This window comes from Culex quinquefasciatus, chromosome 2 (assembly GCF_015732765.1).
Source record: "Culex quinquefasciatus strain JHB chromosome 2, VPISU_Cqui_1.0_pri_paternal, whole genome shotgun sequence".
NCBI lineage: Eukaryota > Metazoa > Arthropoda > Insecta > Diptera > Culicidae > Culex > Culex quinquefasciatus.
Window position 1 is genome coordinate 85,584,267 of NC_051862.1, and position 20,308 is coordinate 85,604,574.

The window sequence follows — 20,308 nt, forward strand, 5'->3', positions numbered from 1 at the left end:
ATAGCTCGAGACAGGGTTGCCAGATCTTTAATATTTTGGACTCTTTGGAAAAGGTCTTTCAATTACCTAACCAACGATGGGTTGGATGTTGGATCCGGACACATATAATTGAGATCCGGATTTATGTGAAAACACATTTTTATACATAACTTTTGAACTACTTATCGAAGCTTCAAACAATTCAATAGCGATGTATGGGACCTTAAACCAAGTCGAATGCAACTGGTTTGATCAAAATCGGTTCAGTCAGTGCTAAGAAAACTTGGCAAGAATTGTTGTCACATACATACAAACACACACACACACATACACAAACATTTGTTTCGTTTTCGATTCTGAGCCGATTTGTATACGTGTAGGTGGGTCTTCGAGCTTTTAATAAAAAGTTCATTTTTAGAGCCTTACCTCAGTGAGGAAGGCAAAACACGCAAAATAAGGACAAAATACACTCATACGGAAATTTAAAACGTGACTCAAGCTATCAAAAATTGCATAAATTATTCTCGCACTTTACTAAACAGGCCTAAAATAGTTCAACTAGTGACGATGTGACGACAAAATTGTCGATAATACAGTGCACATGAAAATGATTTCAATTGAACAATATATTTAGTACAAAAACTGCAACATTAAACAGCCACACATCAGATTCAACTGGACGGAGGACTAATTCAGTACACGAGTAGACCTGACAAGCTTTGGAGTGAAAAGTTATCATTACTGTAATTCTGTTCAGAATGGTTTCCCAAGAATTTTTTCGCAAGATGGGCTACATTTACACAGGAGTGGGCTCAATCAGCTCTTTGCTGTTATTGATCAACTCTAGCCTGTTGGTGGAAGGTATGTAAAACATTGAAAAGTGATTAAAATTGTCAATTCAGTCAAATTTTTGCGCATTGTTTTCACTTCATATGTTTTTTTTTATTTTTCAGAAAAAGACAACATTTCAATTGCCTGCCTTTTCTTTGCCATCTTCTCGATGACTTTCGACATTCTGCTCATTGTAGGGATAACTTGGGTAAGTTACACCAGTTAACTTAAATGTGCTTAACTTTTCTCAAACGCCAATCTAACCCCCGCAGCAGCGCAACCAGCTCGTCATCGTACATCTTATTTGGGTAGCCTTTTCGTACGTGCTGCTCGTAATTACCCTGTTCGTCTATGGCGTCATCCTTGGGAAACGGGCCGCCACGTATGAGCTGGTGCAAAAGTCCGACTTTCAGGGAGATTTAATGATGGCACTGACGGCGCTGCACATCACCAGTTTCGCTTTGCTGTCAAGTATGTTGTCGACTAGCAACTTCCCAGTCACAGAACATCGTGGATTCTAGCATTCTAGCAGAAATGTTTCACCGTTCTAGCAGGATTCTGGCAGAATCAGCTCTGCTAGAATTTTTCGTGGCTGGGTTAACTAAACTTACAAAAATTCCAATGATTTGTATCTTTTTTTTTTAGTTTTCTATGCCTTTATTGCTTGGATACTAAACGGCGTAATTGGAGCTTACTCTGAGACAAAAAAGACCATCGACACGAAGAACACCAATTTATACATCGAATAGAGTGAATCATGATTGTATGGGAAATTTTATGCTTTTTTATCCATTACAAACATATGAGTTTGACGAATCCGGTGTATTAAGAGTTTCAATTTAAATCATTACATTCCCAATTTTTTATTTAACATTTTATGACTAAAAGTTCAATTCCCAAACTAAGTTTTTTTTTTATTTTAGGAAAAACAAATTTTTTTTAACAGATAATTTAAACTATTGAAAATCTAGAGAAAAAATTCAAAATATTTTATTTTTTTTGTCTTGATTTTTGATATTCATAATACACCTTTTTTCAAAAAATCGTATCTCCTATATCAGATTTTGCACGTACTATAGCTAAGAATACAGTATGTAAAAAAAGTATTTACACCCCTTGGGTACTATGGACATTTTGTGATAAAACTTGTAAACAATTTAAAGTTTTACAGAAACCTAGTACTACGTTTTGTTCAGAAACTCATGCCGAACATTTCGCTATAAAAAGCTCATGAAAGATGATTTCCATAACATGTTCTTTAACAAATACTATTACAAAAATCAAAAAAGGTGCAGAAAAAATTTGTACACCTTTTTGAAAAATTAACATAAATAATGTTATTTGTTGACAAATCACCATAAATCCACTTTCCCAACTCCAAATAGGCATCCTTGACTGTTTAAAAAATAATTTGGATTGAATATAAAGTTTACTAACTACTTAGTATAAAAGTTTATATAACTCAGGAAATGCTATATAAAACTTATCTAAACTTAATTTTGCAATCTTTTAATTCAACTAAATGTCAATATATTACCATAGAATTGCTAAACAAACATTTTGGAGTGGGTATAACACCGTTTTGGGGGTATTTGTATCGATAGAATAGATTTTTCGTTGGAATTTCGTACCAACCCGGAATTACGTCGTCGAAAAATCCGCCGGCATCCGAACCGGTCCACAATTCACAAGTCAACCTAAGTGGCATCGGAAAGGGCATAAAATTTCCAATCATTTGATACCCATACATCTGGGTTTTCTATAAAACCCACGTATTTAATACCTAGTACCTAGTACCTGGTATTTAACACCTAGTCAAAAACGTTGTTATGGTTTCGTTTGAGCAACCTGCCAAAAATGTATGGACTTTCGTAATTTTTGTTCTCGTGGATCAAACTCTCTTTTTGCCCAGGTATTTAAAAACGTGGGTTTTATAGAAAACCTAGATGTTTGGGTATCAAAAGATCGGAAATTTTATGCCCTTTCCGATGCCACATAGGTTCACGCAGAAAAATATTTTGTAGAATCAGCCTGTACGAGGTTTGATTCAACAAAATTTTTGTTGAATATAATCAACGCCGATTTTGCGTTGAAACAAACCTTGATTTTCTCAATTTCCCAATAATCTTTTGTTGTTTTGAAAAAGTTGCTTTGACGTTTAGCGTTGATTCAACAAAAATCTTGATTTTCAAATCAGCAAAACGTTTTGTTGATTCAAATATGCCCTATTTTTCTGCGTGTTGACTTGTGAATTGTGGACCGGTTCGGATGCCGGCGGATTTTCCGACGACGTAATTCCGGGTTGGTACGAAATTCCAACGAAAACTCTATTCTATCGATACAAAGACCTCCACAACGGTGTTATACCCACTCCAAAATGTTTTTTAGCAATTCTGTGGTAATATATTGACATTTAGTTGAATTAAAAGTTTGCAAAATTAAGTTTAGATAAGTTTTATATAGAATTTCCAGAGTTATATAAACTTTTATACTAAGTAATTAGTAAACTTTATATTCAATCCAAATTATTTTTTTAAACAGCCAAGGATGCCTGTTTGGAGTTCGTAGACTGGATTTATGGTGATTTGTCAACAAATAAGTTTATTAGTGTTAATTTTTTGAAAGGTGTACAAACTTTTTCTGCACCTTTTTCGATTTTTGTAATAGTATTTGTTATATAACTTTTTATAGAAATCATCTTTTCATGAGCCTTTTGTAGCAAAATGTTCAGCATGAGTTTCTGAACAAAACGTAGTACTAGATTTCTGTCAAACTTTAAATTGTTTACATGTTTTATCACAATATGTGCATAGTGCCCCAAGTGTGTAAATACTTTTTTTACATACTGTAGGGGAGAGTGGGGAGACTTGATCCCCTTTTTTTGTATCGCACATAACTCTGTCAATTTCTCACAAAACTATGATCTTTTTGCATGAATTGAAAGCTTAAACATTCAACTATGTTTGGCTGATAAGGGTATTACATCAGATAAACTCTGGGTAATTCTCTACCAACTCACACGAAATCGGGAAAAGTTGCCCCGACCCCTCTTCGATTTGCGTGAAACTTTGTCCTAAGGGGTAACTTTTGTCCCTGATCACGAATCCGAGGTCCGTTTTTTGATATCTCGTGACGGAGGGGCGGTACGACCCCTTCCATTTTTGAACATGCGAAAAAAGAGGTGTTTTTCAATAATTTGCAGCCTGAAACGGTGATGAGATAGAAATTTGGTGTCAAAGGGACTTTTATGTAAAATTAGACGCCCGATTTGATGGCGTATTCAGAATTCCGAAAAAACGTATTTTTCATCGAAAAAAACACTAAAAAAGTTTTAAAAAATCTCCCATTTTCCGTTACTCGACTGTAAAAAATTTTGGAACATGTCATTTTATGGGAAATTTAATGTACTTTTCGAATCTACATTGACCCAGAAGGGTCATTTTTTCGTTTAGAACAAAATTTTTCATTTTAAAATTTCGTGTTTTTCTAACTTTGCAGGGTTATTTTTAGAGTGTAACAATGTTCTACAAAGTTGTAGAGCAGACAATTACAAAAATTTTGGTATATAGACATCAGGGGTTTGCTTATAAACATCAAGAGTTATCGCGATTTTACGAAAAAAAAGTTTTGAAAAAGTTACTTTTTGCGTTTCTCTTTGTTTCGTCGTCCGTGTCTGTCGCGGGTGACCATGAACGGCCATGATCGATGACGACCAACTTTTTCAAAACTTTTTTTCGTAAAATCGCGATAACTCGTGATGTTTATAAGCAAACCCCTTATGTCTATATATCAAAATTTTTGTAATTGTCTGCTCTACAACTTTGTAGAACACTGTTACACTCTAAAAATAACCCTGCATAGTTAGAAAAAACACGAAATTTTAAAATGAAAAATTTTGTTCTAAATGAAAAAATGACCCTTCTGGGTCAATGTAGATTCGAAAAGTACATTAAATTTCCCATAAAATGACATGTTCCAAAAATTTTTACAGTCGAGTAACGGAAAATGGGAGATTTTAAAAACTTTTTTAGTGTTTTTTTCGATGAAAAATACGTTTTTTCGGAATTCTGAATACGCCATCAAATCGGGCGTCTAATTTTACATAAAAGTCCCTTTGACACCAAATTTCTATCTCATCACCGTTTCAGGCTGCAAATTATTGAAAAACACCTCTTTTTTCGCATGTTCAAAAATGGAAGGGGTCGTACCGCCCCTCCGTCACGAGATATCAAAAAACGGACCTCGGATTCGTGATCAGGGACAAAAGTTACCCCTTAGGACAAAGTTTCACGCAAATCGAAGAGGGGTCGGGGCAACTGCTGTGTGAGTTGGCGGAGAATTACCCCTCTTGGAATAATGACAAGCGTTTTAAAAAAATATTTGAAACCGGCATTTTCAAGATGTTGGGGGTAATTTGATCCCCCTTTCAACATTTTGAAGAAATCTTAAGCAAAATGTTTCTTATTAATCCAAACTTTTAATTTTCTATAAGATACAGCAATTTCACATAAAACCTGTACGTTTGTGTTCAAAATATAACAAGTTTAGCATGTAAAATATTTAAAAACTTAAAATTTTCATTTTTAGACCAAAATTGAGCATGTTTACAAAAGCTGGTAATTTTTGTTTACAAAACTTTTGAAAAATGGTTCAAACTGCAGTTAGTTATGTACAACTATACTAAAGGAAACTATGTACGAAAACCCAGCCAAATTATTTAATCTTGAGGATGATTTCAGTGACTGTAAAAATGCAGGGATCCCCGCCAGGAAGCCGCGCTTCACCATCTCCGAGATACGGGCGAGTTGGTGCACCGTTGAGTGCCCCGGCTTGAAGCCGAACTGCTCGTGTGGGATGAGTTGCTCCGTCTCCAGGTGACGGTTTATCCGGGCGAGGATCACCCGTTCCAGGAGTTTGCTCAGGCTGCTCAAAAGGCTGATCGGGCGGTAGTTACCTGGGTTGGTTATGTCCTTGTTCGCCTTTGGGATGGCGATCAGACAAATTTTAAGGGGTCCAGGAATACCATAATTTGGTATTGATACCATAGAAAGGTATTATTATGCATTTCATTGGTTATTTACCCATGCTCGGGTAGGAGCAGAATACAGACAAGTTCATCTCTGTGACGTGCTATGCTATGCTATGCTATGCTTTTTTTTAAGCAGTAAACTGTGTAACTATGTTAAGTATGTGTATGTATGTTTGTATATATGATCTTGGTCCTGGAATCGAATGTGAGCGCTAGGTGAACATTTCGATCATCCTTTACTCCATAATCCCACGTGCATAAGTTTTTTTGTACGAATTTTAATGCTACAAACACCGGCGCATAGAACAAAATGGTTTCCCTCATCCCTCCCCAAGCACCAGAAATTTGTAGCGGGTGTAGGGACACTGCGTATAGACGCCCTTGTTCCCATCAGTAAACTGTGTAACTAAGTTAACATGAGAAAATCAATAAAAAAAAATCCAACGTTTCGGAAACAAACTTAAAACACACATAATGTTTCATTTGGGTTTTTCTGCTCAGTTCGTCAATGGGCGTGATTTCATCAACTTACTATAAAAGCTCACCTCATTGAAAGGCACAGCTTTGAACAGCTGCAAGTGTTGTACGAAGTGGTACTGTTTACATTTTAGTGAAATGGTTTCGAACAGTACATTTCTCACACTGGGATACACTTATGGAGTATGGCGGCTAATCAGCTCAATACTGTTAATAGTTAACGTGTTCTTGATGCAGAGCAGTGGGCCATTCAACATTATCTACAAGGTACATCTTGCATTATCACTGATGATGACCCCAGTTGTAATATACGGAATTTTTATGGTGAGTAGTCGAGGTTTGATTTGAGAACTGAAAAATCACACTGACGATACGATTCTATTTTAGCGTCGAATAATATTCATCGTGCTTCACTGGGTATATTTTACGATTACGTCAGCGTTGCAAATAATTGCTTTAATCACTGCCTGCGTGTTGACTGTTACAACGACCCGTGACAAAATGTTCAACACTGATCCAGAGCTGGCAGTCATCGTAGAAACTTACTTCTACATTGCTGGCATCACTGCGTTGATCGGTGAGAGGGTTTTTCAGTTAAGGTTGATTTTGCATGACTAACTTTTTCTAATTTCAGTTTATTATACCGGAGTCAGTTGGGTCCTCCAAGGATTAGTCAAAACGATCAGGCACGAAAATAAAATTACAATCGAACGTCATCCAAGTTCGTTACATTCCGTTATTGATTGATTGTTGATCTAATAAAAATAAAAACTAGATATTAATCACTTTACCTAAAAATAATCACACAACCCCCTTTTCAAAAGACCATCCAAAACTTCATTCCGAAAACCGAAAAAAGCATTTCATCCGATCAATTCTGCTTCAATTACTCATAATTGAAACTCACCGAACCGAGTTTAATATCTATTTGCTGGCGTGGTGCGCTCTAAAGAGAGAAGAAGAGTCTCTCCTGTTTGACCAAAAGAGAAAAAGGAGGAAGGTGGGAGGATCCGTCTGATGCCTCCAGGCTAAGAAAATTGCAAAAGTCGGGAAAATGCTGCTGATAATAGTTTCTGCTTTTCCTCGGTTTTTTTTCTCTTTACTCCTTCAAACAAACTCCTTCATCGGGCGGATGTTTGCTTTTGGGGTTCAATTCAACAGTTTTCCCCTCGGTGTGGAGCAAGGTACCGCCTTTTCCTGGGAAAAGCAAAAATGACATCGTATGGGAACGACCGAGCAACGATTAAACTGTTAGTATTTTCACTTACTCCAGAGAAAAGTTTTTCCAGCAGAGCTGCTTCTTCAGTTTGTCTGTCTGTTTGCCTGTTCCCTCAAGAGGCAATTTCGACAGACACCTTATGACGACAGCTCTCGAGTGCAGACACTTGAAGATGCGTTCTATTTGAAATTACCAACCGTTTAAAATTAGGCAATCTGTTTGATTGCTTCAGAAGACGAGCAGAGTTTTTTAATTTTAATTTTAATTTTCAAACATTTATGTATTTTACCATGTTTTTATGAAACCGTTTTAAAAATCATAAAAGATAAGTTATGCCAGTACAAATTTCATTCAAAATTTTTGCATGTCAGCGATGATCACCATTTTAAACTGAACACACTTAGATTTTTTACCGAATTTGGTAAAGTTAGATTTTTTGTTTGATTTTAGTTCAATTGAAATTTTGTATACTGACCAGCAAATACATTTTGATATTGCGGAATTATTATTGACATTTATTTCCTTTTTTTCTTTTAAGTATTTCAATTATTTTAAATATTTAAAGTATTTAAAGATTTAAAGGTATTTGAAGTATTTCTAGAGTTATTTTAACGTCCTATATACAAATGAAACACAATAGCTACCTAATAGGACTTTTTTCTAAAAAAAACTTTAGATTCAAATTATTTTTAGCGTTTTAATTATTTTAAGTAATTTAAGTGTATAAAGTATTTACAGTATAACAAGTATTTACAGTATTTAAAGTATTTAATGTACTTGAAGTATTTAATGTATTGAAAGTATTGAAAGTATTTGAGGTATTTAAAGCATTTAAAGTATTTCATGTATTTAATGTATAAAGTATTTGAAGTGTTCAAAGTATTTATAGTGGAGGGCTTCGTGGCGCAGTGGTTAGCGGCTTCGACTGCCGATCTCTTAGTTACTATGGGGTGCGGGTTGGACTTCCGCCTTATCCTCCTGGAACTTTTCGTTCAATGTTTGCCTGTTTAATATTAGTATTCAGTCTGCAAAGACGGTGTGATTGTTTTTATTCAAAGTATTTAAAGTATTTAAAGTATTTAAAGTATTTAAAGTATTTAAAGTATTTAAAGTATTTAAAGTATTTAAAGTATTTAAAGTATTTAAAGTATTTAAAGTATTTAAAGTATTTAAAGTATTTAAAGTATTTAAAGTATTTAAAGTATTTAAATTATTTAAAGTATTTAAAGTATTTAAAGTATTTAAAGTATTTAAAGTATTTAAAGTATTTAAAGTATTTAAAATATTTAAAGTATTTAAAGTATTTAAAGTATTTAAAGTATTTAAAGTATTTAAAGTTTTTAAGGAATTTAAAGTATTAAAAGTATTTAAAGTATTTTAAGAATTTAAAGTATTTAAAGTATTTAAAGTATTTAAAGTATTTAAAGTATTTCAAGTATTTAAAGTATGTAAAGTATTTAAAGTATTTAAAGTATTTAAAGTATTTAAAGTATTTAAAGTATTTAAAGTATTTAAAGTATTTAAAGTATTTAAAGTATTTAAAGTATTTAAAGTATTTAAAGTATTTAAAAGTATTTAAAGTATTTAAAGTATTTAAAGTATTTAAAGTATTTAAAGTATTTAAAGTATTTAAAGTATTTAAAGTATTTAAAGTATTTAAAGTATTTAAAGTATTTAAAGTATTTAAAGTATTTAAAGTATTTAAAGTATTTAAAGTATTTAAAGTATTTAAAGTATTTAAAGTATTTAAAGTATTTAAAGTATTTAAAGTATTTAAAGTATTTAAAGTATTTAAAGTTTGTAAAGTATTTAAAAAATTTAGAGTATTTAAAGTATTTAAAGTTTTTAAATTATTTAAAGTATTTTTAGTATTTAAAGTATTTGAAGTATTTCTTATTCTTAATTTTGTGTTTTTCTTTTGCCCTCCCTACCATCCGTCACCTTTATGTCCTTGTGAGGGGATCACGGATCCATCCGCATTGACTATCTTTTAATTTTTCTTCTTGCCTTTCTTCATATTTTCACTGTCTTTTTCACACTTCTACCAGTCTTTGTGAGGGGATACTGAGCTCAATTTGCTCTCCATCCGCATTGACCTTGTCTCATCTGTGATTTTCCTTTTTGTATGCTGTAGTGGCGGAGACTGGATGTGGATAGTGGAAGACCAGAACTACGTCACAAGGGGAAATTAGGTTATTAATTAAACAATTCTTAAGGATTGACAAATAGTTAAATCTACCTACCTCTGTCAGTTTCCAGCTGTCTGTCACGCCCTTTCAGGCCCCCAACAGGGTGCGAGCCCTGTTTTTAAGCTTTGTCAGACTTTTTTTCAGAGTTATTGGAGGTTACTGTCGGAAGGAGATTCTCTTCCCCTGGGGACACCGTAAGTGATTTTGCTTGTTCGCGTTCAACAACCCCCTTTTGGCCCTTCATACGGCAGTAATTTGAAGATGCTCCCTTTAAGTCTGAGCCACTGTAATTCTAGGCAACCGCTACATAGGTCATCCTTGTGGCCCTGTTGGTAATCACATCAAATCAAAATCAAATCAAATCTTAGGGTATTCCACATTTAAGATTTTGGTATGATTTTATGGTATTTTACCATCTATTACTGGGCAACCAAAGGCAAATTTTGGTCTCTGTTATTTGCCCAAGTAATACCAAAAGTTTGTATTCATGTGTTATTTACCCCTGCTCGGGAATGCTGTTAAGCGAACAATTTGATCTGATTTTTGAAAATTGACAGGTTTCATGAAAAAGAAGACCTGTCTGCTCTCTATTTGTTACGAGGACCGCCACCACCAACACCGCCCAGATTGCTAGAAATTATAAAAGTAGAGAGAAAGATAATAAAAATGATGTTCAAAAAGGTTCAAAATTAGATACAAAAAATCATGTTTCTAAGAAACTATAATACTTTTTATTTTGACAGACATGCCAATTTTTTTTAATTTTTTAAATACAACTTTCATTATTCAGATTCAGGCAATGCATTTTCAACCTTCAAGAAGCAAAAATCCTGCCCACAAACTCTTCTACCGGCCAGTCTTGAATAAATCATCGTTTGCTCACTTCGTAACTTAAACGCTTCAAACTTGATTCAAAAGACCACAACTGCGCACATACACTATGCGAAACGTAGTGCATCTGCGTAGACGACGTTGTTGTCGTTGCTGGATAAACTTTTAATTAAAATTTAAAACAAGCGCTAGTCTTGTGTAGTCGGGATTTTTTTTGTTGAAACCTTTTCGGAAAAGTTGTTTTCAACGTGCGGAGATACAGGATGACGGTGTGTGCACAAGTTGCATTTAAGTATGAGGTCACGAATAACGAGTGGAAATTATACAACCAAACTGTCTAATTTTGTTTTGGTGCCTTGTGTGTCACAAAGAGGAGAATGTTTTCTTCTAAATTAAAAGCAAAAGATTCTCTTAAGACGAGCAAACTTATTTTATTACGTCATATGAGGCTTATGCTATGTCAAATCTATCATGAACTGAACACTTATGAAATGGTAACGCTGGTGGTGCTTTATGGACGGTCACAACACAACTAATGATTGTCTTTCTTATAAAACCTATAAAATTCAACCAAATACACGTGCAAACACACTCCTCTCTCCATACTCTACATTCCCAGCAGCACCTTCAACGAGGCAATATTCATCTCGGCTTGCTTGCAAATTTTGCTCTCCGGCAGCTCGGACGGCTCGTGCGACAGCATCCGAACGCACTCGGAAGCGTTGAACCACGAGTCCTCGAGGGCACTCCGGACGGCGGGATTTTTGGTCTCGACACCCCGCCGTCCGAACTCGGCCAGGGCAGCGTGCAGCTCGAAGCGGGTCGTCCCGATGACGCGGGCCTCAGCTGAAATTTGAGAGTGTTGATTAGATTGATTGATGGCTTGACTTGACACCCACTTTAACACCTCTTACCGGGACAAACCTTCTGGAACAGAGCAATCAACTCCTGGCAGATTTTGATCTTATTCATCAGTGACTCTTCCGGGATTCTCTTGATGGCGTCCGGACTTCCACCGCCGATGATTTGCGACAACAAAATCTTGACATCCACGATGTAGTGATGATTTGGGGACAACCAACGCGAGTAGTGCTGAATGTACTTGTTGCAGTGCTGCTCGTTGGTCTTCTCCATGGCCTCAAAATCCATCTTACAGCGATTTACCATATTGAGAATCTTCGGGGTCTCAACAGTTCCGTGACACTTGTTGCAAACCCACTTTCCTTCACTCCAGCTCTTCTCATTCTCCGGCATCAGCATGCCGCCACAGTTCAACTCCTTGTTGAACCCGGAACATTTCATCGCACTAAAGTACGTTCCAAACTCGCTCGGATCCGAACATCTCACGCAAGTACACTGGAACAACTTGGTCTGTTTCAGGTGCTCCAATCGACTCCCGGTGTTCCAAAGAACATCCGAGTAGCAAATGCTCAACCTTTCACCACTGGCGATCGGATTCGGCGCCCAAAACACGATCTCACCCTTGTCGGTGAAGCTCTTGGACAGGTTCGGCCGGCACGAGTGCTCGATCATCGAAGCGTTGTTGTAGACCGCAACCGACGGCGGTTCCGTCAGCGGAACCTCGTGGCCGTTAACCTGCAGAATGCCGATGATTCGCAGAATCTCGTCTTCGGTCCACTTGTTTTCGCACTTGAAGAACCTGCAACGATGCAACGAATAGAGCAATCCAAACAATCAAACGACCACGCGTCTCCACTGACACCCCCTTACCGTGGAATCAGCTTGGCCACCCCCTCGCGGTCGTTACGCCACTGTTCGGTGCCGCGGCGCTGCTCCTCGTGCGATTCCAGCTTGATTAATGCCTGCCATTTGGCCGGATTCCGCTCGGCCAGCAGCAGACAACGGAGCGGAATCAGGCACTGGTACACCGGATGGGGGACGTAGAAGTGCTGCATTGACATCTGAAAGTTTAAACAGCCAGAACTAATGTTATTACCGGTGGCGGCAGCACTCTGTACGGGATCTGTATGGGTTGTTCATGCATTGCACGAAGGAGAGTGAGAAGATTCAAAATGGTCCATGTTTTGAAACACTCAGGGTTATACAAAAAAAATGGAAGTGTGAAAAGAGTTCAGCCATACAATTGATTTTTTTTTTGTTTTTTGTCTGTTGTCTGTTGTCTGTTGTCTGTTGTCTGTTGTCTGTTGTCTGTTGTCTGTTGTCTGTTGTCTGTTGTCTGTTGTCTGTTGTCTGTTGTCTGTTGTCTGTTGTCTGTTGTCTGTTGTCTGTTGTCTGTTGTCTGTTGTCTGTTGTCTGTTGTCTGTTGTCTGTTGTCTGTTGTCTGTTGTCTGTTGTCTGTTGTCTGTTGTCTGTTGTCTGTTGTCTGTTGTCTGTTGTCTGTTGTCTGTTGTCTGTTGTCTGTTGTCTGTTGTCTGTTGTCTGTTGTCTGTTGTCTGTTGTCTTTTTTCTTTTTTTGTTTTGTCCTTTGTTTTTTGACTTGATTAAATTGATTCTACTGGATGTACTTATATCTGAGGCCACTGACCACCGGCTCCTGCCACACGTGTGCGTCCACCAAGTTCTGGCATGCGATTCTAATCAATTTCAGTGTTATTGCGTGCGTGAGTGTGTGTTTGTGGGCCACAAATTTGCATGCTAACTTGCACTGCCCAGCTCTCCTGGCACAGATTACCCCGTTGATGGGCTGTGAATAATGTGCCTTCCGGAGCGAATAACAATCCGAAGACAGTCCCAGGCCAGTCACACGCACACGTGACGGAATCCGGAATCCACCACCCGACGCAACCCAACCCAATCGCTTACCTTGCTGCCACGGGCAATGGTGAATTTGCATTCCGCCTGGTGACCGGGACGGTCTTGACATTCACGCCGGCAAACCGGCCAACCGCACCGTTCGCACTCCAGGAACTTCTTCTCGACCAAACCCTGTGAGGGAAGAGAGGCAGGGGAAGGAAGCGAGGAAACATTTTGATTAGTGAGTTTGGCGAGCAGTGAATGGAAACGGAATTATCTGTGGAACCGTGTAACGGATTGAAGGATATTAGGAGGAGCCTGCAACCAGACACTGATGGTAATATATGTACTAACTGGTTGGAGCAAATCATGGGGTTGATTCATGGATTAGTCTTCCAGTGGTTGTTTTAGTTTAAATTTATCGATTCTACTGATTCGTCCAGTTATGCAGCTGATTATCCAAAGTGCTTGGAAAAGTTTCACTTCGAATAAATGAATCCTCAGATAATCGAATCACAAAATTGTTGCTTCATCGGCACAGGTTTAAAGATACCAAACACATTGTATTATTTGAATTCATACAAAATTCAACTATTCATCCCTTGGGTCACAAATAATTCCATAAATCCATTTCGAATTTTATACCCCGACCGTTTCGTTTCGCCATCATTGATCAATTCGAACCAACGTGCGAAAAAAGAAACTCACTTGGAGACATCCCACGCAGACGGGGGCCGTAATTTGGGCCGGACCTTGGACCAGGGGCGATTCCTTCAGCACGACTTCACCGGCTTTGATGTCCTTTGTGGCCACCAAGTAGCGTCCGAACCGTTCGTCACTGCAAATCTGCCGGGAGGAAAAAAACGTAAATAAATACACGGGAAAACATGGCCAAAACACGCACACACACACAAGTGTGGAACAGCTGCTACTGATTTTAAAAGAAAAGTCACACACACACGCATGGGAGAGAGGAAAATGTTAGCAAGACATCATGAGGTGAAAAGCAAGTGAGGAGATCTCTCCAAGAACGTCGCTTGGCTTGTTGTATTCGTAGGTATACGTAGGTCGTAAAGATAGAGCTGTCGTAAAAAATTTCACCAAAGCATAAAATTATCATCACCGTTACAGAAGCGGAGGTCCACCAGTAGCTGCAATGGTGATCTTGTGATGTATGCTACTACCTTGGCTACTACTGCAGTTGGGATGATCGCAAATTCAAGCAAAACATTGTAATAGGACCGAAGCCGAAGTGTAAACAAAGAGTCTATCCTGCTCACGTCAGTTGATGTTTACATTAGGAACGAGCAGGATAGACTCTTTGTTTACACTTCGGCTTCGGCCCTATTACAATGTTTTGCTAGAATTATTATAAATCTTGATAACCAATCTTGAAAGCTGTGTTTTACCCGTCTGATAAAGAATCAGTATGACCCAAAGTATTACATTAGCATTTTTATTAACTTTGAAACAAAAACTAACTTAATCCACCTATGTGGTTGGAGCCTTCCTCACAACAATGGCTGTACACAAGTTTCATCTATTTTTTATATCCGGCTTCCAAAAAGTACATCGATATCACTTAAGTGGCCATGTCTCGAGACAGGGTTGCCAGATCTTCGATGTTTTGCACTCGTTGGAAAGGTCACAAAAATAGTGCAATGATTTCCAAATTTCAAGCTTTCAATTGCTCTAAAACTTGCAGTCTAGGTTCGCCCGAAATGACGGTCTTAAATTGACGAAATAGAGATTACTATTTAAGGTGGAGCCGTCAATTATTTTCAAAGAAAATTGAACATCACTCTAAAATGCTCTGTACTTAATGCTTGTACTTGACGATTTTTAGGTCAAGTACAATAAAATAAGGTAAATAAAGTTAGTAAATAATAAAAATTGTGTGTTTTTGAAACAAAATTAAATAAAATTTCCAAATTTGAAGGCATTTTCAGTAGAACAAATTTCATACAAAATGTGAAATTTTTTATTCGTGTTTCGAATTCAGTTTAAAGTGCAATATGAATCGATAATTTTACAAACAAAACTATTTTTAACAATTTTCAGGCAAAATTCTGACTTTTTAACAATTTTACCTAAAATTTATATGTATGTTGTTACAAAGCTTATAAACTTAGTTAACTAAGTAAAAACATAGTTTTTTTGTAAAAAAAACTATATCAGCAACCTTAGCGTTTGTACATTCGACGCTAAAATAAAATTTGAACACCTTTAACCTGATTTTAACACTAAAAACAATGACTATCAAAGTCACCCGGGTATTCAAAAGAAGAATTTCCAACGCAACTATTTTTTAAACACTATCGATTTTTTTTTTTTTTGTTCTTTTTTTTTCAAAATAGTGCATGGACCTTGTGTGGCCTACCCTAGTACATGTTTTAAAAATAATAGTCTTGAGAAAATCCTTACCAGTTGGAAAATATTCCAAAAATAAATTAAAATCCTATCAATGTCCCCCCGATTTACGGTACGTTTTTGGGCAAAAAATGACCTCTCGAAAAATCATTTTTCTAATATTTTTTTGAAATTGCTCGAAAACTAACCAAATGTTTGAAAATCTCCACTTCAAACATTGTAGCATGTTAATACGATTCCCTCGAACAAGAAACACTGTTGGATGACTTGTTTTTACCATATCGTTGTATTTGAGCATCATTTCAGTTTAATTTGACCTAATATCACCCCTTCTAAGGGGTGCGATTGGGTCAATTTTAAAACTATTGGCATTTAAGGTAGTGTTCATCAAAATTCACCATGTTTTGGGAAAATGTTAAAAAAATATTTAAGAACAAATCTACGTTGAAAGCTTTTCGATGTTATTTAAATTGTTTTTGTTTTCAAGAAATTACGAGAGGTGTATCGTTTTTTGACCCATAGTTACCCCCACTGACGGTTCCTATCTAGAGATTTGTTTTTTTGTTTCTTGGGTCGATTGGGAATTGGGAATATTTTTCTAGAAATGACAAAGATTGATTTTGTAAGTAAGGCGTGATTATAGAATAAATTAGTAACATTGACGAACATCCCTAAACACCCCGTAAACCACTATATTACAACGAGAGACCGAGAACCGCCAGAAGATGAAGCCTAGCTCGCTTCTAGAATGTTCTTGAGAGCCTCCGAAGACCAAACCGAAAAGGGCATAATAATAAATTTCCCTGTGCAAAAGAAAAAAACAACACGTACAAACACACAAACATCGTCACAAACACAAAGAAGCAGCCGGGCGCACATACTTTGAATGGGTGGCAAACATTTTTATGATTCTTCCAGTCCTGCTTTTGATGGTCAACGCTGCAGTAGTACATGGCACTACAGCCGGAACATCGCTTCGTGGCCGGTTCGTTGCAGACCGGACAAATTCTTCCTGTCGGCGAGGCCGCCACCGCCACCGCCGTTGCAGGTTCTTTGCCGTCCTGAACCATTTCGTCTTCACTTCTTCACAGCTCACTACAATTTACACTCGGCAAGCAAGTTATTACACCCTGGGCAGATAATCTCCCTTGAAATATCGCTGGGATCGCTTCTTCCGTTGGTGGTTTCTCGATTTACGACACCGTCGTTTCGATTTAGCACCCTCCGAGCGAAAAAAAATGGCTCTTTTTCACCCCGGAAAATTGCGATGAAAATGTCAACCGCCGGAAAAACTGACTGACCTATTTATTCCAAATTCGGAATTCGAACCGTTCTTCACACGTTTTTGTTCGAGCTCCGACTTTGTGCACACGATCACTTCAAATGAGCTCGCTTCCCTGCTGCTGCTGCTGCTGCTGAACGGTCGCGTGGAAAATCGTCGGAAAATCGAGAAAATTAAGCCGGTTCACGACTACACGGAAAACGTGAGCACCAATACAGCTTAGAAACGTGTGATCTAGAAAGTTTTCACGCACGTTCGGTGCTAGAATTTTCACGAGAAGTCGGGGGGTGTGGTCTTAAAGAACGTAACACTTTAAAAATATTCATCAGCATTTGCGTCATCTATTTGAATACCTCGCTCCTCTTGACGGGGCTCGTGTTTTTCCTCTTCGGGTAGTCAACGACTGATATCAGCAGTTTACTCTACAAAACACACACGCGAGTGGTTTAATTTTGGATCAAAATACACACACATTCAGCTGGTTCAGAAGTGGCGGCACGAGCCGCAAGCGTTAAGGTGTTGCGCCTAACCTAACTCGGTAGTTTGTTGTCACGGTAGCGACGCAGGGATGAAGTTATTGTTTTAAAATCATATTAAAATGTATTATTTATAACAAACACAGTGGATAAATTGCGTAAATTAGAGAAGTGTAATAACCCCAAAGGGTATTTTTTCATTAAAAACAACAAACTTCATTTCAAAACTTCGTGTTTCTCGTGTTTCATTATCATAATTAAAATCACATTTTAAAAAGAACTAAGGCCGTTGCAAACATTTTTCGAAGTTTATGTCGCCTTCCTTCAAAACGGTTCAAAAGGTCAGAGGGCAAAAAAAAATTAAAAACTAACTTAATCCACCTATGTGGTTGATGCCTTCCTCACTTGTTACCAACAATGGGTAATATGAGTGGTTTGGACACATATTTCAGCTATTAGGTCCAGAAAAATAAGTACACAGATATAACTTAAGTTGTCATAACTCGAGACAGGGTTGCCAGATCTTCAATTATGTGGACCCGTTGGAAAAGTCTCTCGATTACCTAACCAATGATGGGTAAGATGATGGATCCGGACATCGTTTACATACATTTAAGTAAGATCCGGCTTCAAAAAAGTACATAAATATCACTTAAGTGGTCATAACTCGAGACAGGGTTGCCAGATCTTCGATATTGTGGACTCGTTGGAAAGGTCTCTTGATTACATAATCAACGATGAGTTGGATGATGGTTCCGGACATCGTTTACATACATTTAAGTGAGATCCGGCTTCAAAAAAGTACATAAATATCACTTAAGTGGTCATAACTCGAGACATGGTTGCCAGATCTTCAATTATTTGGACTCGTTGGAAAGGTCTCTCGATTACCTAACCAATGATGGGTCGGATGATTGATCCGGACATAGTTTACATACATTTAAGTAAGATCCGGCTTCAAAAAAGTACATAAATATCACTTAAGTGGTCATAACTCGAGACAGGGTTGCCAGATCTTCGATATTGTGGACTCGTTGGAAAGGTCTCTTGATTACCTAACCAACGATGAGTCGGATGATGGATCCGGACATCGTTTAAATGCATTTAAGTGAGATCCGGCTTCAAAAAAGTACTTAAATATCACTTAAGTGGTCATAACTCGAGACATGGTTGCCAGATCTTCAATTATTTGGACTCGTTGGAAAGGTCTCTCGATTACCTAACCAATGATGGGTCGGATGATGGATCCGGACATAGTTTACATACATTTAAGTAAGATCCGGCTTCAAAAAAGTACATAAATATCACTTAAGTGGTCATAACTCGAGACAGGGTTGCCAGATCTTCGATATTGTGGACTCGTTGGAAAGGTCTCTTGATTACATAATCAACGATGAGTTGGATGATGGTTCCGGACATCGTTTACATACATTTAAGTGAGATCCGGCTTCAAAAAAGTACATAAATATCACTTAAGTGGTCATAACTCGAGACATGGTTGCCAGATCTTCAATTATTTGGACTCGTTGGAAAGGTCTCTCGATTACCTAACCAATGATGGGTCGGATGATTGATCCGGACATCGTTTACATGCATTTAAGTGAGATCCGGCTTCAAAAAAGTACATAAATATCACTTAAGTGGTCATAACTCGAGACAGGGTTGCCAGATCTTCGATGTTGTGGACTCGTTGGAAAGGTCTCTTGATTACCTAACCAACGATGAGTCGGATGATGGATCCGGACATCGTTTAAATGCATTTAAGTGAGATCCGGCTTCAAAAAAGTACTTAAATATCACTTAAGTGGTCATAACTCGAGACAGGGTTGCCAGATCTTCGATGTTGTGGACTCGTTGGAAAGGTCTCTCGATTACCTAACCAACGATGGGTCGGATAATGGTTCCGGACATCGTTTACATGCATTTAAGTGAGATCCGGCTTCAAAAAAGTACTTAAATATCACTTAAGTGGTCATAACTCGAGACAGGGTTGCCAGATCTTCAATTATGTGGACTCGTTCGAAAGGTCTCTCAATTATCTAACCAACGATGGGTCGGATGATGGATCCGGACATCGTTTACATGCATTTAAGTGAGATCCGGCTTCAAAAAAGTACTTAAATATCACTTAGGTGGTCATAACTCGAGACAGGGTTGCCAGATCTTCAATTATGTGGACTCGTTGGAAAGATCTCTCAATTATCTAACCAACGATGGGTTGGATGATGGATCCGGACATCGTTTACATGCATTTAAGTGAGATCCGGCTTAAAAAAGTACATAAATATCACTTAAGTGGTCATAACTCGAGACAGGGTTGCCAGATCTTCGATGTTGTGGACTTGTTGGAAAGGTCTCTTGATTACCTAACCAACGATGGGTTGGATGATGGATCTGGACATCGTTTACATGCATATAATTGAGATCCGGATATATGTGAAAACACATTTTTATACATACCTTTTGAACTACTTATCGAAACTTCAAACAATTCAATAGCGATGTATGGGACCCTAAACCAAGTCGAATGCAACTGGTTCGATCAAAATCGGTTCAGCCAGTGCTGAGAAAACTTGGCAAGATTTTTGAACACATACATACATACACACACACACACATACACACACACAGACATTTGTTCAGTTTTCGATTCTGAGTCGATATGTATATATGAAGGTGGGTCTTCGAGCTTTTAATAAAAAGTTCATTTTTAGAGCAGGATTATAGCCTTACCTCAGTGAGGAAGGCAAAAAAACTTCAAAATTTTAAAGGAAAAAGAAGTTGAATCAACTGTTAATGAATTTGAAATACATTTTCCTGCGATTGAAATCATATTTAGTATGTTTGAGATCGATCAAAAATATTTTAGTTTTTTTTATTTGTGAAATTCCATTGTACAGTACTGCAAAA

The 20,308-nt window shown here is 37.4% G+C and overlaps 3 protein-coding genes across 3 annotated transcripts; 2 read left to right on the forward strand and 1 right to left on the reverse strand.

Moving 5' to 3' along the window:
• Window positions 1-508: 508 nt before the first annotated feature.
• Window positions 509-1,676, forward strand: LOC119767568. Its single transcript, XM_038256441.1, has 4 exons — window positions 509-840; window positions 933-1,018; window positions 1,083-1,281; window positions 1,456-1,676. Exons 1-4 carry the CDS (start codon window positions 738-740, stop codon window positions 1,557-1,559), a joined length of 492 nt encoding a protein of 163 aa, XP_038112369.1. The 5' UTR covers window positions 509-737; the 3' UTR covers window positions 1,560-1,676.
• Window positions 1,677-5,886: 4,210 nt separating this feature from the next.
• LOC119766083 lies at window positions 5,887-7,063 on the forward strand. The gene is made up of 3 exons (XM_038250467.1): window positions 5,887-6,640; window positions 6,704-6,893; window positions 6,951-7,063. The coding sequence occupies exons 1-3, from the start codon at window positions 6,455-6,457 to the stop codon at window positions 7,061-7,063; spliced, it is 489 nt and encodes a 162-aa protein (XP_038106395.1). The 5' UTR covers window positions 5,887-6,454.
• A 4,030-nt stretch (window positions 7,064-11,093) lies between these two features.
• Window positions 11,094-17,190, reverse strand: LOC119767857 (SET domain-containing protein SmydA-8). The gene is made up of 6 exons (XM_038257551.1): window positions 16,522-17,190; window positions 13,979-14,116; window positions 13,340-13,462; window positions 12,287-12,477; window positions 11,470-12,215; window positions 11,094-11,401 (listed from the first exon to the last, which is right to left on the reverse strand). The coding sequence occupies exons 1-6, from the start codon at window positions 16,708-16,710 to the stop codon at window positions 11,163-11,165; spliced, it is 1,626 nt and encodes a 541-aa protein (XP_038113479.1). The 5' UTR covers window positions 16,711-17,190; the 3' UTR covers window positions 11,094-11,162.
• Window positions 17,191-20,308: the final 3,118 nt, after the last annotated feature.

Excerpts from the sequence above, each read along its gene's own strand:
- LOC119767568 (XM_038256441.1), top strand. The coding sequence starts at position 738 with ATGGTTTCCCAAGAATTTTTTCGCAAGATGGGCTACATTTACACAGGA. Across the intron at positions 841-932 it reads CTCTAGCCTGTTGGTGGAAG|AAAAAGACAACATTTCAATT; the intron begins GTATGTAAAACA and ends TTTATTTTTCAG. Across the intron at positions 1,282-1,455 it reads CAGTTTCGCTTTGCTGTCAA|TTTTCTATGCCTTTATTGCT; the intron begins GTATGTTGTCGA and ends TTTTTTTTTTAG.
- LOC119766083 (XM_038250467.1), top strand. The coding sequence starts at position 6,455 with ATGGTTTCGAACAGTACATTTCTCACACTGGGATACACTTATGGAGTA. Across the intron at positions 6,641-6,703 it reads TAATATACGGAATTTTTATG|CGTCGAATAATATTCATCGT; the intron begins GTGAGTAGTCGA and ends ATTCTATTTTAG. Across the intron at positions 6,894-6,950 it reads TGGCATCACTGCGTTGATCG|TTTATTATACCGGAGTCAGT; the intron begins GTGAGAGGGTTT and ends TTCTAATTTCAG.
- LOC119767857 (XM_038257551.1), bottom strand. The coding sequence starts at position 16,710 with ATGGTTCAGGACGGCAAAGAACCTGCAACGGCGGTGGCGGTGGCGGCC. Across the intron at positions 14,117-16,521 it reads ATGTTTGCCACCCATTCAAA|ATTTGCAGTGACGAACGGTT; the intron begins GTATGTGCGCCC and ends TCCTCCCGGCAG. Across the intron at positions 12,478-13,339 it reads CCATTGCCCGTGGCAGCAAG|ATGTCAATGCAGCACTTCTA; the intron begins GTAAGCGATTGG and ends TTAAACTTTCAG.